The sequence below is a fragment of the Colossoma macropomum genome, unplaced genomic scaffold (assembly GCF_904425465.1).
Source record: "Colossoma macropomum unplaced genomic scaffold, Colossoma_macropomum, whole genome shotgun sequence".
In the NCBI taxonomy this organism is placed as follows: Eukaryota; Metazoa; Chordata; class Actinopteri; order Characiformes; family Serrasalmidae; genus Colossoma; species Colossoma macropomum.
In genome coordinates, this window is record NW_023494793.1 from 17,829,130 (window position 1) to 17,848,761 (window position 19,632).

Genomic DNA, 19,632 nt, shown 5'->3' on the forward strand with positions numbered 1-19,632 from the left:
GGAAAAGGATGGTATGCCCACTCCAGGTAGGGGGAAGGGACTTGCCCCAGGTGGAGGAGTTTAAGTATCTCGGGGTCTTGTTCACGAGTGATGGGAAGAAGGATTGTGAGATCGACCGCAGGCTGGGACAAGCGTCAGCAGTAATGCGGTCGTTGTACCGGACTGTAGTGGTGAAGAGGGAGCTGAGCCGTAAGGCGAAGCTCTCTGTTTACCGATCGGTCTACATCCCGACCCTCACCTATGGTCATGAGCTGTGGGTAATGACCGAAAGAATGAGATCGCGAATACAAGCGGCAGAAATGAGCTTTCTTCGCAGGGTGGCGGGCTACACTCTATTTGATAGGGTGAGGAGCTCGGCCATCCGGGAGGAGCTCGGAGTAGAGCCGCTACTCCTCCGCATTGAGAGGAGCCAGCTGAGGTGGTTTGGGCATCTGATCCGGATGCCCCCGGGATGCCTCCCAGTGGGGGTGTACCAGGCACGGCCTACCGGAATAAGACCCCGGGGTCGTCCTAGGACCCGCTGGAGGGATTATATCTCCAAGTTGGCCTGGGAGCGGCTTGGGGTCCCCGGGAATGAGCTGGAGGAAGTTGCGGGGGACAGGGTCACCTGGGATTCTCTGCTCTCCCAACTGCTACCGCGACCCTATCTGGACTAAGCGGTTAACGATGATGATGATGATGATGATCCAGGTGTATACAGACTATTGAACGTGTAGGTCTAGTGTGTCTCATCAAGCTGAAACAGCCCAAGTGGGTTACATAATATACTGTCAAAGGATAATCAACAGATTACACCTCTCTTAGTTTAACTGATGAGAAAAGATGCCATGACATTCCGTTTAGTTTTCAGTTCAGATATAACAGCAATGGCACCTGAGAATCCAGTCATAATTAATCCCTGGTAACTGATATTTTGTATAGGCAATATATATACATCTATTCCAATGTGTCTCCTGTAGTGTTTCCATTGGTCAAAACCAGCAAAGTTTTAATCTACAGTCCATTGGGACCAAAGACCATCTCTGAAAAATTATGCAAACTTATTATGCCTTGGTTTTATTGGCCATTGTCATTTTCATTTCTAAAGCATAATGCTTTTGCTCAGCTGAGAACATTTGCATGCGTTCAGCTAAAGGCTGAAGGTCCTTTGGATTACAGTTCCATGACGATCCCTGAAATGATATTCTGTTTCATTTGTCTAGACAAATATTAACCACCAGATGGCAATCCAATAAGCTTGAATCAGGTTGCAACAGTTCAGTGATCCCACCATTGTGGCTTGAACATTTTATCTCATGCTACAGATAACCGAAAAGAAAACTCTATGCAAAATCAGTTTTTTGAATGCTGTATGTTATAAATGCTGTCAAAAAAGCTTTGCTTTACAGATGATGTGCGTTAGCTGAACTACTCATTTATAGCAAACCATTATTGCCCACCATATCTTAAATTAGTCTTGGAAAAGGTTATTGTACATAGGTCTGGGGCAGTTATGCAAAGGCTAGAATAAGACTATAGTCATATCTAGAGGCTCATAAGATGTTTTTATAGTGAGTTGGTGTAAAGCTAATGTCTTAAATGAATACTGCCAGAGGACAATAATGTTTCTGCCTTGAAATTTTGAGAAACAAGATGGGAAACAAAGTACTTTGGGCACCCACTTCAAGTTGTAGTATTTTGTCAAAATACATTGCTTGTCTCCAGTCTTGTGCAGCATGCTATGGTATTTTCTACAAACACTCACAGCTAATTCAATTAGTATGGAATACAAACTCACTACTATACTTGTTACACCTCTTATGGAGGTGGGCGATATGGCAAAAATATAACATTGTGATACTTCAAGAAATTATCATGACACTCGATATGTCACAATATTTATTTTTTTCAAACATCTGAACAGAGGAAAAAGAACCAGTAATGCTATGTTAAAAAAACACTGTCAAAAACTGAACAATAATTCTTATTCAATTTTTGGCACACTATGTTGGACTAAATTAATTTTAATGGGACTAATTTTGCTGTGTTTATAATGTAACATGCAGTTGGTCAGTGATCTACAAGTACTGACAACGTCCATAATATATACGGTCAGAAAAGCATATTGTATTGTATTGTGACAATTTATCATGATAACGATGTACACTGTCATTTTGCCAAGCCTAGTTATAAACGTGCCCACTTGCCTCATGTAGTTGTGCCACAGTAGTCTCAAGATTTGGATTTACCCTTCTGATGATGTATCTTGAAGGTAGGAGAAACCTTTAAGAAGTACAAGGGCTTTGGGATGGACACACAAAAGTGGGCTTTCTTTCCCCGTTAGCCAGTGAATGAAGGATAACCAGATAGCTAACATTTCTGCTAGAAAGTTAAACATCGCATCTGTAGTTGTTAGCCTATACATCAGTGATACATCAGTTGATCCATATACTGTAGTGAGAGAACACAAACATAGAAATCCATGAATTCTATCAAACCAATAAAGCTGAGGGATGCAATGCTGCAGAATATTACAACACCACACGTTAGTTTAGGCTTGAACGCCCCATTAGGTTATTATAGTTATTCTTGTGGTAAACTGATATAAACCTAATTTAATGGACGCACGTCTATGGACTGCAGCATGGTAGGCAGTTTCAGCAGTGGGCCTGCATTAGAGCAGACAGAGCCACTTTACCTCAGCTAGAACAGAGCCCCATGCTAACTAACTACGCAGCACTAAGCACTGCTGAAGCTAACCTCACTGGGTAACTGACAGATTTGCTGACTAGGACAGAATTCCCAGTACTGAATTATTACATTACTGAGTTAGCGCTTACTCTGGTGAATTAACTCTTAAAGAGATGAATTCACTTGTTTATTTCTGCACAGTTGGACTTTGGCTTTTGGATTCTGCTGTGTAGAAAATGATAAGCAGTTTGAAATCAGCCTTCACAAGTCTGACCACAGAGCTGCTCTTGGGGTAGATATATTTGGGTGGTGGACCACCCTAAACCTAGCAGTGAAAGGTGTGTTACAACTCCGCCGTGTCTGGTACACTCGTGGCAGCTGCACACACACTACCGAGTCAGTGTTACTGCTGTATTGAGAATGGTTCACCATATAAATACAGTCATATTTGTCTGGTGAACTATTTGGGCACCCTTAGTCAAAAGATTTGTTTATTTTGCAAATGATAATACATTAAGGGCCTATATGCTAAATTTTTCTTGTACTAAATTTCCCACCCAATGTCAAGTTCTGATGTCTGTGTGGGCTCATGTCTCAAAAGCAGTCATAATTCAATATTATATGACCACTTTCCAACCTCTTTTTACTCCTTATAATTAAATAGGGTCTTTAAGACTGAGATATGTAAATGATATGTTCTGATTAGCTGCCCTGTATTGTGCCCTGTTAAAAAAAGCAGTGAATACTGAAACATTCCTTATACCCTCAGGTTAAGTGCGCAGAGCTAAACTGCTGTAGTCTGAATAGATAGATTTATGTAAATGCTGTGGTGTTTTTGACATTATAAAAACAGTGAATTCATATTGGGTTGTTTTTATAGCCTCATTTCCATGTGTGGACTGTGAGGACTGAGGAGTGAAAGCTACATTTTTAAACTTTGACAGTGTCTACATATTGAAGGAAAATTTGGTTTTCCATGGTACAGGCCCTTTCACACATTCTCCACAAAGAACACACTTCTGCACATTTTATCTGCACATAAAATGTGGCCTGTGCAAAAGTTACGGCACACATTTTATGTTTTCCAGTATATTAAATTCAGCGAATAAACAGAAATTGTGAACTAATATTTGCCATATTTAAATTCCCTGTAGATGATGCACTAAATTATTTCACTTAGAACTTTATCAAAACATATAAATATAATCAAACCTTTGCATATGTCTGTGTCAACAGCGGTCCTGAGGTCAGAAACTGATTAGTGATGAATGATGTACAGGGGTGGGCTACAGTCTCTAATTGTACACCTATACAGTGACCTATTAAGTAGTCAGTGACTATAAATTATTCATCAGTAGTGTATGCTTACCAGGTAACAGTCAAAGTCTCTCGCCCTTCTCTCTCTCTCTCTTTCTCTCTCTCTCTCTCTCTTTCTCTCTGTCAGTTTGACTCTGTCATTCTCCTGCCCTCTCTCTCCCTCCCCTCCCTTATTCTGGCGCTTATAAACAGAGGTGCTCTGTGCAGTCTGTCCAGCTCTACAGCCCCATCCACTCTCCTCACGCTCTCCTTTATCCTCCTCTCTCTCTCTGTCCCGGAGTGAGTGAACTCCTCTATTCTGCAGTCGGCTCTTCTTCTCGGTGCTCTCTGTCAGCCTGGCTCCAATGGAGGACTACCATAAACCCGACCAGCAGACTCTGCAGGCGCTGCGCAACATCGCCAACCGGCTCCGCATCAGCTCCATCCGGGCCACCAGCGCCGCGGGAAGCGGGTAAGAGCTGAACACCGCCAGCCTCACTGAAAAATCCGTTAGAAAACCGTGTCTAACTGCTTGAAGTGCAGACTTCAGACTTCAATTCCTGATCTCAAACAGAGTTCAAGTGTCGACATCACTAGCCCGACTCGCAGTGGTAAGTTTTTGGCGAGCGGAGGAGCGGAGCAGGTTCAGCTATCGAAACGAAACTGTTTTTTTGAGGTATCTGTGATACGGGTTATGCAAGAGGCTAAGATAACTATTAACCACCTAAACGACCACAGTTTTCTCGAATAAACTGTCCGCTTCAGCATTGAAAGGTACCGCGGCTCTGTTCCAGCAGCACGGCTCCAGTCCAATACCGCCGCCAGGCCCCGCTGCACACCAATTGGCGGAGAGTTTGTGTGTGTGTACTATAAGCCAATCGTAGCGCAGGGGGGCGGGGCTCGCGGGGAGCTGTGTTGTGGGCTCTGTAGCTCCGCCGTACTGACTCGTTTGGCCGCCGCAGCCCATCAGTCTAAACGGCACAGCAAAAAGCCTGCAGTGGTGAATGAACTCTTTACAGTAGTTTATATGTACCCAGCTGGACTTAAACACTGTATGAACAATATTCACTCAAATACTTGAAATTTGATCTCCACTTTCAAATGATGAATTAGGGTTGTTAAGTTTATTATAAAATCTCGATTCTGTACAGCTTTCTTAGTGATTTTCATTCTGTGAAGCTGCACATTCTAACATATTAGAATCTTTTTATACACTTATCTACAGCCAATTTAGTTTAATATTATTGAAAACACTGATTCCAAACCTTTCAGTGCTACTGTATGTAACCACCTATCCAACATGTTCACAAGTTTGTTGAGTTTTGGAGCTGGCATTTCCATTTTTTGGTCATTTGGACCACTGCAGCCATCTTATTCATTACAGAGTTAGTGATTTTGGGGCTCTAGGCAAAAAGAAAAAGAAAAACAGAAATGGGGCACCTGCATGCACAGTTTTAGGTTAGTGGGCTCCTGAATGGTGCAACCGTCTACACTGAGGGAAAAAAAAAGATTTATCTTGGCAAGTGAATATCTAATTCTTTTTTATTTTGAGATTGTTGTAGGAATATTATATGAATATTTAACTTATTTCTAGGTATTTGTACTACTAGACACTGGAATTTTATTAAGTGACATTATCTCACTATATTGGCAGATAATTTAGTGGTCAGTTTTAAGAAACAAAGCTTGAAACATGCAGAATGAGCTGCCAGTAATATAGTGCTGAGTACAGTACAGAATATAGAATAGATATACAAGATATACGTATGTATAGAATATATGCCATTATAGAACAGAGTAACACAGAAGTAATGGGTACTTTTTGAGTATTTACTCTGACAATAGAATTGTGTATATTCTGCTGATCTGTTCTGGCTGAAAAAGCAAAGCTAGCTTTGGGAGTATAGTATCAAACTTTTTGCTTTCCTCTGTATTTTGGATAATTTTATTTGATTTTCCCTCTGAACATCTAGAAGAACCCCCTCTCTATAATGTAGATTATCGCTAAATTGCCTTGTTCGTACCAGTCTGTCTTTATGCACGTGTCATCATGTTATAACATAGAGTAGTCCATTATAACTACGACAGGGGTGGGGCTGCATTGAACTTAGTGAAAAGCATCTCTACAATACGCAAATAATAGCTATATTTAATTTGCATATATATCTCAGAATAGGCTATTTAGCATCAACACATACAGTATGACTAATTTATATTTTCGTAGGAAACTTGGCTCAAGGGGGCCCTGGGCAGTTGTTTATCTTTGCCTAATGAAAAGACCACCTCTGACAGAGAGATGTAGGTTTTCAGAAGTTTTATCTTGAATCACTGGGGTGAGATATTGTAACGGCATGATACATATTTAACACAATAGTCCACTTACTGTGACGTCCAGAAATCTAGAGAAATCCCCTCGGGAAGTCTAGCTCTGGTGGCACGCAATTCATACCGGCTGACATTCACCGACAGACTGGAGTATATGTTGGCTCTTAGCCTAAGTCATTAAGTTTCTCATTTACGCTTGATTTAAAGGGGAACACAGAGAGAGAACAAGTCTGCTGAGTTAAACCACAACCTTCAACTTCAGTACCATGCCAAGGACATTTTTGCTTTTCTTTGAATCTGAAAAGTAAAAGCTGTAGAAACCGTCACACATACAAATATTTACTGACAGATACTAATTCTTTACTTAATTTAACAAAATGCATTATCAAAGTCATGTCTTATCACTTAAGCTATGTCGTAATGGCCACTTCACCTAAGACAGGCTAAAAAAAGTGCAAGTTTTTTAAGTGACACATTTTAGACTGCGCAAGTCATGTCTACAACGTTAGGCAGCCAGCTGCCAGCCAGCATTTTTATTGTATGTTATAACATGTCTGCACGTCATTAATACCAGCATGTAGTCAGTGACCACCCTTCATTTATTTAATTTCCAGTGGTCAAACAGCCATTGAGTACAAGTTATAGAGAAAAGATATAGAGAAAATGGGACTCCTAACAACCATGCAAGAACTGGTAGGCCACCAAACCTGTCACTGTCAGATAAACAGTACTTAAAGCTTTTATTAAAGCTCCACTTTCACTTCAGATCTGAAAACATCCACAGAAGTTCCTGTCCATTCTGTCACTGTGAGAAGACAATTCAACATTATGGGCCTGAAAGGATGTGGAGCTGTCAAGAAAACATTACAAGGAAAATAAAACAGGCAAAAAGGAAGAAAACTTACTGATCAAACTAACAAAGAAGGTGCTAGCTGCTGGTGATCTCAGAAAAATAAACTGACCACTCCAGAGTCCAGATCTCAACGTCATTGAATGTGTTTGGACATTTCTTGGGTTGTGAGAAGCAGAAAATACAACCAATTTCTAAGACTGAACTCTGGAGTTGGTTGGAAAAATACCCCGCAGATTTCTTTGGAAAAACTAAAAGTGAGTCTCCTGAAAATAATGGAAGCTGTAATAAAGGTAAAGTGGACACACCAAATACTGAAAGATTTGATGAGGCTTCTGATGAGTGTTTCTGTGCTTCTTTTCCTGGTGCTTGCAAATGAATAACTTGTACTTAAATATATGTTAATAAACAGTGGTGGAGAGTAACGAAGTAAATGTAATTCGTTACTGTACTTAAATAGTTTTTTGTGTATCTGTACTTTACTGAAGTATTGCCATTTTGGGTGACTTTTCACTTTCATTCCACTACATTTCAAATTCAAATATATATTCAAAAATATATAAATGTATATTAAATATATATTCCAACATAATGATGGAACTAAGCCAACTTTGTATAAACAGACCACAATATAGAAATATGTACAAATATGCAGTTGTGAGTGGCATGTGTCTTTTATATACAAACACTATTTCATTTTATAGTAAATTTGTTTTGGCTAGTTTATGTTTATGAACAGAGACCTACAGATGCAATATAGTAAAGGAAAACACATCTGTGAACCTGTGTTTAAAGCAAGTTTTTATTAAACCTAAACTCGTAACTGAGTTGCAAAATCTTAAACTGAAACCTTGCTTGTTTGCAAAAAGTTATTTCATAGCCTCTTGGTTCTACCTAATGGAAACTGTTTGCCTTCAGTGTTTTATGCTTATTATAATTTTAATAGACATCAGTGTCAGACTAATTAATGACATTCTATTAAAAGATTGGTGTTACAAGAGTGACACTAGAGTATTTACACCTAAAATTAGTTAATGAAGCAAGAGTCTTGTTACAAAAACGGTAATAGGACATTTGAGTCATAATTAATCTTTTAGTACTTTTACTTTCGATACTTAAGTACATTTGAAGGCAAATACTTTTGTGCTTTTACTCAAGTGGTGGTCTAAAGGGAGGACTTCTACTTTTACTGGAGTAATATTTTACCTTGGGTATCTCTACTTTAACTCAAGTACATGATTTGTGTACTTCGTCCACCACTGTAAATAACCTACGCCTTAGCACCCCTCCCCCAGCAGGTTTGAGTGTGAGTGTTCAAATGAATGTGTGTGAGTATAGAGCAAAAGATAAAAAGCACATAACAGCAGAGGAAGGAATTACCAGCGAATAGATTTAACTGCACATCTGTGTTTACACGTGTGTGTAATTTCTGTGTATGTTTCTCTCTACTGCAGTCATCCAACATCATGCTGCAGTGCGGCAGAGATCATGTCTGTGCTGTTTTTCCACACCATGAAGTACAGACCAGATGACCCGCGCAATCGCAACAACGACCGCTTCATTTTGTCCAAGGTAGCACAGACACACACACATACCGGTTTGTTTTTATACACTGCGAGGATGAGGGCTTATAAATAGGCACATGCAAAAGTTTGAACACCCCTGGTCAAATGACACATTTTGTTCATTTTCATAGTGTAACTAAGTTAATACATTCTCTACAGAGGACAAACATTTATGACGTTTGTCTGCTAGTTTTTCTATTTGTATAAAATGTGCCGTCACTTTTACACAGCCCACATTTTTGTTTTTTTTTCTCCAAAATGTTAAATTCAGGAAATAAACTAGTAAGTAACTGTGCATTAAAATGTGCAGACGTGTGTTCTCTGTAGACTCTATGTAGAAGACTCTATGCATTGCTGTGCAAAGGCTTAAAGATAAAAAGAAAATTTGTCTGTGGCACCAAAACATTATATAGTCAAGCAATAGAACACGAGAGGGAGTATGTGATCGTGAAATAACATCATTATTATTATTCGCGATAAAACACAACCTCGGGTGTTCCATTGCTTTTATACAACAGTTAAATCAATAAAGTAAGAAATAAATAAATTGGGCCGTGAATGTGTCGTTTAATGAGTTTTAATGTTAGCAGTTCCATCTGCCAAATTATAGTTCCTTAACAAGCAGCTTGTTGCTACGTCACAGCAGCGAACTCCGCTCACTCGCTGCACAGCCAGCAGTTTGTTCGCCAGCTCCTTGTTTTGTTCCAGCCAGTCTGTAACGCATCTTACAGCCTGTTTTGTTTGGCGAATGGTATTCGGTTCATTTCTGGCTAATTCCAGGTTGTTTAGTTGTTCTTCTGTCACAGCTGCCGACTGAAAACCCCGCTCAGTGGTGATGACAGTTTCTGAATTTAGTGTAGTTTCATCTTCAGAGTCGGACCAAATCGGCTGTAGGTCAAATGTGATCTTAAAAGTATCCATTTTCTGTTTGTGCACAAAGCAAGAAGTAAAACCGTTCAAATGGCTTGAGCGTCACCTACAGCTGTCAAAGTTGTTGCTTAGCAACGGCGTCTCAGCGGACTGATACAGTGTTTGTGAAAATACTGTGCTGTTATGGTGAAATATCAGCACAGTTAGAACATTTCTCAACCAATCAGCTTGCGTGGCCGGAATGTGTGTGTGTGGATCATTCTCACTGCATTTTGACATGGTAGTGGCATGTTAGTGTGTGTTGCACTGGTCTGAGTGGATCAGACACAGCAGTGCTGCTGGAGTTTTTTAACACCTCAGTGTCACTGCTGGACTGAAAATAGTCCACCAACCAAAAATATCCAGCCAACAGCGTCCTGTGACCACTGATGAAGGACTAGAGGATGACCAACACAAACTGTGCAGAAACAGATGAGCTGTTGTCTCTGACTTTACATCTGTAAGGTGGACCAACAAGGTAGGAATGTCTAACAGAGTGGACAGTGAGTGGAGACACTCGTACCAGCACAACACACATATTAACACACCACCACCACGTCAGTGTTACTGCAGTGCTGAGAATGATCCACATCCCAAATAATACCTGCTCTGTGGTGGTCCTGTGGAGGTCCTGACCACTAAGGAACAAGGTGAAAGGAGGCGAACAAAGTATGCAGAGAAACAGATGGACTACAGTCTGTAATTGTAGAATTACAAAGTCCTGCTAAAAAGTAAGTAGAGCTGATAAAACGGACAATGAGTGTAGAAACATGGACGTGTTTCTAATAAAATGCTCAGTCAGTGTATGAAACCACACTGCTTTACTGTAGCTGTAATATAAATCAACCTATCAACACTTTATTTATAAGAACCGACAGTGATTGAGCTCAGTTTTCACATTCACATATAAATGCTAACTCCACAACGTCCAGGATCAATTAACTGATACCCAGTTGAAATAATCTCAGGTGATGCATTCAGTAGACCAACATCCAAGTTGGTGAGGCTAATGTGCTGTTCCAACACAGCGATTGTGTTCTCTGATCACGTAGTGTCAGATAACCTGATTGGGTTGCTTCACACCACATACATGACAGTTAACACTAGCTCAGACATGAGGAGCCACTCAAGGCAGATTGAATTTAGAATACATACTTCTTGTTAAGATGCCAGTTAGTTGTGGTTGTGTTGTCATGGACACAACACAGTGGAGTTTGGTTGTTTTTAATTGGTTTAACTCATTTACAATCAGTTCACAAGCTCCATGTTATTAGGTTAAATTTACCCACTTAAAGTTTGTGCTGATTTTACAGACTATAATCAAAACTGCACCCATTTGTGATCTGAAAATTGCACTTTTTCATGTTGCGATTTTGATACAAAAAGAATAAATCTTTCAGCCCCACTTGTGAAAGTCCGTCAGTATCACACAATATATAAATGCCATTAAAGTTGCAGTTGCAACATTATAACTGGTTAATAATTAAGGGAAATTAAGAATTTGCACTGAATTTGGCACGAAGTTGTTTGTACAATGGTGATGATAAACTACAATAAACAAACCTACTGTAAGTTATTCAATAGGGAAATCATTTTTTGAAAAATAGTTTTATTCATTCATCTAGCAATCTTTTTACCTTCCTCACTTTACCTACCTATTTACCTACCCACCTACCTATCTACCTATTTACCTACCTAGCTACCTGTGGACCCACCTACACACCCACCTACTTACCCACCCACCTATCTACCTACCTACCTACCCACCTACCTACTTATCCACCCACCCACCTATCTACCTACCTACCTACCTAGCACCTACCTACTTATCCACCCACCCACCTATCCACCTACCTACCTACCTAGCACCTACCTACTTATCCACCCACCCACCTATCCACCTACCTACCTACCTAGCACCTACCTACTTATTCACCCAACCACCTATCTACCTACCTGCCTACCTAGCATCTACCTGACCACCTATCTACCTACCTACGCACCCACCTACACACCTACCTACCCACCCAGCTACCCACCGACCTATCTATCTATCTATCTGCACTCTCCCAAAAAAGGTACTAAACTATCACTGGGGTGGTATCCTCAAATGTACGTCTTCAGTACCTGTAGTTAGTGAACATAACTGTACCATGTTCCATTGCAATTATATTTTTATAAAGTTGCATTGACTCCACACACCCTCTTTGAATTTTATTTTTCTGTTTTATCATTAAATCATGAAATAATATAAATCTATCTGTCTGTTTGTATATCAGTCCATTTTCCATCAGTTGGAGAACCTGTCTGTCTACATGTATTGTATGCTGTGTATGTGTGTGTGTGTGTATATCAGGGTCATGCTGCTCCAGTGTTGTATGCAGTCTGGGCAGAAGTAGGTTACCTGAAAGAGAGCGAACTGCTCAACCTCCGGAAGATCGACTCCATCCTAGAGGGCCACCCTGTTCCAGTAAGCACATATACGCACATACATATCCTGGTAACCGTGCCCACCACCTTCATGCTAATATTTTTCATGTATTCCTTTACATCCAATGCAGATCTTACTTCTAAAAATAATACTTATTCTGATCTAAAGAAAATGAAACTAACAAAGAAGGTCTTTCTCTTTAAATAATAAGGTAAAAGTGTTCTGTTGAGGAAAAGTGTCGTTTATTGTGATACTTTAGAAGCTTTTTGTCAGGACAAATCATGCACTACAGCAGATCTTTTACACTAGAAAACTGACCATGTTCCCTGGACATGCCTTTTGCTTTCTTTCATATCTAGTAATGACTAGTATGTCACAAAACTAGAGGTTTGTCTTTAGTTCCCAGATTTAGGACATTCACACAAACTCCTAAAAGACTTTGACATCTGATAATCCCGATGATTTCATTAAGTATAATTGTTGGTTATTCACATATAGATACATATTGTGTTTTATGCATCTGTGATTGGTGTGCTTTTGCTAATAGACACATATAAACATACGCACACACATACACACATAGAGTATATACATATATACAGCAAACTTGCCCAAGCTCTCCAATACTGTTTTCATTTCCTCCTCTCATATTGTTTTTTTATCCCAAGTTTGTGTTTGAATAAATATCTTTATTGTTCTGTTCTACTTATTCATAGAATATTCCTTGTACTCACAGTCGGTGATGTATTTAGGACTTTCAGAAGGACTACAGTGACATCTTCCCTCATAAAACTGGTCCTACCCAATGTAAATCAAAACGTGATTGATTCAACTTAATGATGTTAGAGTTTAATCTGACAAGCTAGGCCTTCAGTTTAGCTCCTGAAGTCCTAACCAGTGGAAGAGCTACATAGATACTTTGGAGAGGAAATTCTGATTGGGTCATTGTTTGTTAGGCATTTTAAACCAACCAAAATTAACAATGGAATAAGAAAAGAACTACAGCTGTCTTTACATTTAATTCTATATATTTATAACTGGCTAACTGTGTAGTGTTATGATTGGCTGCTTATTTTGGGTTCTAATATGTTCCAGTTTAAATTACAAATAATCTTCTCAGCATTTTATATCCAGGTGTCTCTCTAATCCAGAGATCTTAGTTCAAGCTAGCCCTGGAGGCAGTGGTGACAGCTTTGCTTTTTACTGTTATAAATGCTTTACTTTCTACTTATTTAAGTACTTTGATTTCTTTATTTCTTTTTGGTGATTCCTCCCCATGTTTCACACAATTGGCTGTTTGTCATAAACATCATGGTTTCATGTGCAAAAGCATCTATCTATCTATCTATCTATCCATCCATCCATCCATCCATCCATCCATCCATCCATCCACATCAGGATTAACAGAGAAAATTCTTACCCGCTGTGGTAAAACAAATTAACCGTGTCTGTATTTGTTAGGTTTTGTGAAGCTGAAACTCAGTCAGAAAGCCTGTGTTCAACCTGCTTTGCTAGGTAGAGCCCAGATCCAATACTTCTTGTTTTCCAACCACAAGCCAAATCAAATAGATTACATTTACGCAGCAAAAAAAAGCATCCTTTATCTTAATCTTTAAGCTTCTTCTCCTTGTTTTTCTTTTCAGTATTTCGGCTCCAGATGCAGACATTCTTTTTTAAACTTTTCCCACTCACTCAAGCATCTTGGACAATATAATGATACAATAACAACCTAAAATTTGGGGGGCACCCTGGTGGCCACAGGGCCCTAAGCAGCTGCTTTTTTAGCTTATTAGGTCAAGCTGGCACTGTTGAAGACCTGGAAGGCCCTGAGGGATTTTATTATTATGATGATTTTATTAATGTTGTGATTTTTTTGTTGGATGTCCTAAAGGGAATTTATGTCACATTTACTATTTTAGTAGACACAAAAAGACAGACTGTTAAAATTTTTGACTAAATATCTGAGTGTATATGTTTGCAGAAACAGCAGTTTGTGGATGTGGCCACAGGTTCTCTTGGACAAGGTCTAGGTGCTGCGTGTGGAATGGCTTATACCGGAAAATACTTTGACAAAGCCAGGTATAACACACACCCACTGTAGCTCCCAAGTATTTCTTATTCATATTAAGTATCTGTATTCAGTGCACGTTACATTTTGGAAAGGCACTATTTTTAGAAGAACAATTTTAGAATGCTTACCTTCTAAATAATAAAATACATTTTAATATTAAATACTACCAATACTTGTTTATTAACTATTTTAAAATCAGTGCATGGCATAGAGTAACACACTATACAGACTCTAAAGAAGCTCAACTCATTAAACACTGAAGTTCCTGCTGAAGCTTGAGTAGACTGATAAATCAATGTGATGATCTGTTATTAATCTCAGTGTTACTACACTCTGCTAAAGCCTGAGTAGACTGATAAATCAATGTGATGATCTGTTATCAATCTCAGTGTTACTGAGCTCTGCTAAAGCCTGAGTAGACTGATAAATCAATATACTGAGCCAGTTATTAATTAATCAATTAATCAAGCAGTCATGCATACTGTACTGCATGTCACAGCTTACTGACATAAGCAACGTGACACGTTTCAATCTTATGTTTAAAAACATTAAATTTCAGTCTCTGGTGGCGCATCATCTGGCCACTCACAGCGGTTGTTGCCATTTTTTAAATTGTTTTGAGCTGCACGTGTGGGATTGTGAGATACTGAACATCTCAAAGGATACATCAGATGCATTCTTCATTTGTGAAAAATCCAAGGACGCAGCTGGTGTATCCTTCGTATCCTTTCTTTGCCACATTTAATGGATCTTACAAAATGGAACGCCATAGTAACATAGCGGCTGAGTAACACAGCTTTCCTTGGCTGCATCCTCAGCTTTGAGACACAGCTTTTATAAAATTAGAATAAATAAAAATAAACATAAGATTTTTATTGTTTCTTTAAAGTTGTTAGACCTTTCCACGGTGTATTATTTATTAGTTTATATTAATGAAAATTAATTTCCATTCCACTGGTGGAGTGTCCACTGCGAGGCCTGCAGAAAGGGGTTAGAATAATACAGTTAAAAGGAAACATCTCACATTTTTCTTCTATTTTTTCCCCCTGAACGCCACTTATGATGTAAGTGTAGTTTTATGTACCAAAAACAGCCGTAATCCCCTTTAACATGACTATTTTCCAATCTTTCTTCATCCCTTAGAATTAAACAGGCTGATTTTTTACCATGCCTTTAAGGTTGATATATCACTGTTGTCAATGGAACCAGACTTTTTTCATTTCAAGTCATTTTGGGCTGTTTCTTTTCGTCCATTCATCATGAAATTTACGCACAATATAAAGGGTAACAGGCATTTTCACTGAAAAATGTCAAAAATGGAGATACAAGGTTTTGTTCTGACAGCAGAAATATGCAAACGAGCTCTGTTCTGATTTACTTAAAAAGCATTCCACTTCTTATAAGTACAGCATGAATGGGTGGAGCTGAACTGCTGTAGGCTGAATTGACAGTATATGTAAATATGTTTTCATGACATACAAAAAAAATTAAATCAAAGCAAGCTGCTTTTGCAGTTTAGTTTGCAAATATGAACAGTATGGACTGTGAAGTGAGTAGTACATTTTAAAACTCTTTTATTTCCAAAAAAGCAAGCAAAATAATTTTTTTCCATGATTATGAGCCCTTTAAAAGAACACAGGTTTGGTTCCTGACTTCTCGCTGCACTCCAGTCATTGCATATAATTATTAAATTCCATCAGAGCACCTGCTGTAATATAATAAAGGACTGATTAGATGAACTTTGTATTGGAGGGTAACTGTAAATACTTGCAAACTTGCAAACTTACTGCCCAGATTAACAGATTTACATATCATTTTCTTAGATGACCTTAGACCTTACAATACATTCAGCACATCTGAGATCATTCTGTGCTTTTCCCCTTTAATGCATTAGGTCTTTTTTCTCCTTCTCTCTCTCTCTCTCTGTCTGTTTTCTATGTTCAGTTAAATCTTCTGCTCTAATAAGCAGCGATCAGAGAAATCCTGCACACCTCTGCACTCTTCCACTGCTTCTCTTTCTCACACACACATACGCAGTCATCCCTTCATGCTGTTGTCTTGCATTTCTCGCTCTTCCCTTTCTCCCTTTTCTTCTTTCTTTTTTCTTCTCTCCTTTCCTTCTACCTTCTTTGACATAAAGCGCCATAAATCTTTAGAGACAAATCATTGCATTTGCAGATTTTTTCAAGCTCTTCAGAATAAGGATAACATATCAAAGATACAAAACTGCAAAGAATAATGAGTAAGCTCCCTCCACAGTGCTGCAAAATTTATATAATAGAAGTCGCTGTTGCTGTTATTGTTATTTGCACTTAAAGAGCCGTTATCATGGAAAAATAAATTTTTACTAACTCATTTTTAAATAAAACAGTGAAATGTTATATGTAAACACTGTTGAAGTTTCAAAATTGCTCACTTCCCATTCCATACAGTCCACATCTTGAAATTAAGCTGCAAAAACAGTCCCTTTTAAATGTATTCTAAAATCTATTCTCGTGAGGTCGCATGATGTAGATACCATTATTCTTCTATTCACCTTACAACAGTTTACCTCCACCTATTTATGATGAAAGAGTGTTTCAACCTTTTTGAGTGCATATTACAGGGTAGCCAATCAGAGCAGAAGTCATTTACATATTTCAGTCTTAAATATACAGTAACAAGAAATTGGAATTAGAACTGTTTTGTATGTAAAACCACATAAACATCATGAGTGGACATCAGTATGATGCTTTTATATGATTGATTATCATAATTTTTAGCCCCAAAAAGTCAGTATCGGTCACAGAATTTTCATATTGGCCATGCACTATTGCTCAATATTGTACCTATAACTTCAGTTATTTGATCATTTTACATATACAGATCCATGTTGGCATCTCCAGTGAGTTGTCACATCAGCGTCAGTGAGGTGTGTGTAGATTTTGGGTGTGTGCTCTGTTGATGTTATCATTATCCCCAGTGCTCCAGGCCCAAAGATTACCACACATTTTATAATGTGAAGTGCCAAATGCTGACTTTCACACAGCTCTGCAGGTTATTTCTTATTTTTTAAAAATTGTTTGTGCAACCCACTTTCATTTCTTTCTTTCTTTAATGTGTATGTACACTCAGCTATGTATTGGCACCCTTAGGTAAGATGGGTAAAAATATCATCAAATCTTTTAAATTAAACAAAAACATAAGCAAAACATAAATCCTTCTCAAGAAATATTTTGAACAAAACAAAACATAATTCATAATTCATAATTATTGGCAACCCCAGAAATTCTAATGAACAAAATGCAACTGACACATGTCCCCTTTTATAATTAACATTTTTTTCTACCTTAGTATTCAGGAACTCTTTGTTTCATTGAGGTATAAATATGAGGTGACACAAAGGACAAATTCCCTTGCTGAGTCCAAAACCACATATTACCAGAATAAATAGTATGTAAAAACTAGTCCGCCGCCATTAACAGTCCATTCATTAGAGTAATATGCATAGTATTATGCAGTTTTGGACACAGCTTACGATCACCCCTAATAAGTCCTACTTATTAGGGGTGATCGTAAGGACTACACAGGATATTCAGATATTTTAAGGGTGATTCTCAACCATAGGGAGTGAAAATGCTCCATTGGAAAGGAACTTAAAACTGCTTAGGATATAGTGAACAACAGTTTATCACTTTGCAGTTAACCCATCAGTGTGTGTCTCTTGAAAAGCAAATGTTGCTTTGTGTTTGATGATGCCATTACAGGACATTCTAATGAATGCATATGTAAACTGCAGTTCCCTTAACTGTATAGGGAGAGTCCACACAACCTTCCATTTCCCGTGATGAAAATTTCACAATAGCCACCACCACCTTATTTCCTTCCTGTTCCTCATTTCTATCTGTCAGGGGGGTCTGACTGTCTAGCTCTAAGCAGGAGCCACCCAGAACTCCAGCCAGTTCTCTCCCCTTTATCAATCACAGTCTTCCCTCATACTGCCAGTAAAAATTAATTGACTAGCAAATCTACAAAAACTACATGGCTGACAACGCCTTAATCCACTGTTAGTAATTAAGAAGTTTAAAACAACCAGAGCTGTAGTGAAACTGCCTGGAAAAGGTTGCATGTTTATTATTATAATTTCTCCAAGAATCATGGCTGGAGGTTTGCAGAAGATGGTTGCATTTTGGGGTCACCAAGTCTACAAACCTACAATTAGACGCCACCGCCACGCCAAAAAATTTGGAAGGCATGCCAGAAAAAAGCACTTTCTTTCATCTAACCACAAATGTGTCGTTAGTTTGCTAAATGCTACTGGAGCTCTAATTGAAAATGGGTTCTACACACAGATGAGCCAAAAATAGAGCTTTTTGGTAACAAACACTCAAGGTGGATTTGTCATAAAAAACGGATGGTTATACAGAAAAGTATGGTGGAAGATTTGTGATGTTTTGAGCTGTTTTTCCTCCAGTGGGCCTAGGAACCTTGTTAGGATATATGGAATCTTGGTCTCCATTTAAATACCATGAAATTTTAAATGAAAATCTGACTGCCTCTGTCACAAAGCTATTTCATTTTTGGTCTTACTGCTGTTATCTACAACATACTTTATTACCTATAATAAAGTAAGGCAATTTTAAGTGTATGTACTATTGTCTAGTACCATACAGTTCTGAAATAAAAATATCTAAACGTGATTTTTCTGATGAATATTAAATTTAATTAATTTTCATTTTTTTTAATTAACTAAGATCTAGGCCTGTTATTTTGAACAAGAGGGCCAGATAATCCACTTTTTCTGGCTTGAGGTTTGAATGCTGAATGTATTGTGCCAGACTACTGGTTATTTGTGGCTGTTTTGTCGTGTACCAAGTATCTAACAGTAAAAAAACTGCTAAAGTTCTCAAAATGTGAAAACTAAATCAAAACTGAAATGCCCACTGCAAAAGTAACTAAAACTGTAGCTGTAAATGAGAATTTAGCAGTGGATACCTTCTGTGTTTGGGTGTCTTTAAGGAAAGCTATAGCTGAGCTGAGCTCAGTCTACTGTTTTAGTTTTATTCCACCCTTATGAAGTACCTACTATCACAGGGTCTATCATAATACTAAAAACTAAAACTAAAACTGAACCGAAATAAAAACTAAATTAAACTGTTACTTTCAGAAAATAAAAACAGAACAAAAACTATTAATGCATCCTTAAAACTAACTGAAACTAAACTGAAATCAAAAACCAAAATGAAAAACTAAATACAAATAAAAAACTAATGAAATTTCAAATATATCCCTGTCATGTACACAGCACAGTGGTTGCTTCTGACTCGTCTAATGTATCTACAAGCAGTTTACAAGCCCCATGTTATTAGATTAATTGTCCCCAGTTGTGTTGATAAAACAGGCTGTACATTAAAAATGCATAATTAGTATATAAGTATACAATTACATATATAATAAATTACAATTTACATTAACAATTTTAATATAAAAAATGATTCATCTTTCAGTCCTACTGTGATCTATACTGTATGTTTAA

The 19,632-nt window shown here is 38.2% G+C and overlaps 1 protein-coding gene across 1 annotated transcript in view; it reads left to right on the plus strand.

The window, feature by feature from the left end:
- Positions 1-3,899: 3,899 nt before the first annotated feature.
- The window catches only part of LOC118813387 (transketolase-like), a 33,704-nt gene continuing 17,971 nt past the window's right edge, over positions 3,900-19,632 (plus strand). The window contains exons 1-4 of the mRNA XM_036578699.1: positions 3,900-4,438; positions 8,596-8,713; positions 11,972-12,085; positions 14,028-14,125. Of these exons, the coding sequence (XP_036434592.1) occupies positions 4,332-4,438; positions 8,596-8,713; positions 11,972-12,085; positions 14,028-14,125 (437 nt within the window). The 5' untranslated portion in view covers positions 3,900-4,331. The remainder of the gene's footprint in view (positions 4,439-8,595; positions 8,714-11,971; positions 12,086-14,027; positions 14,126-19,632) is intronic.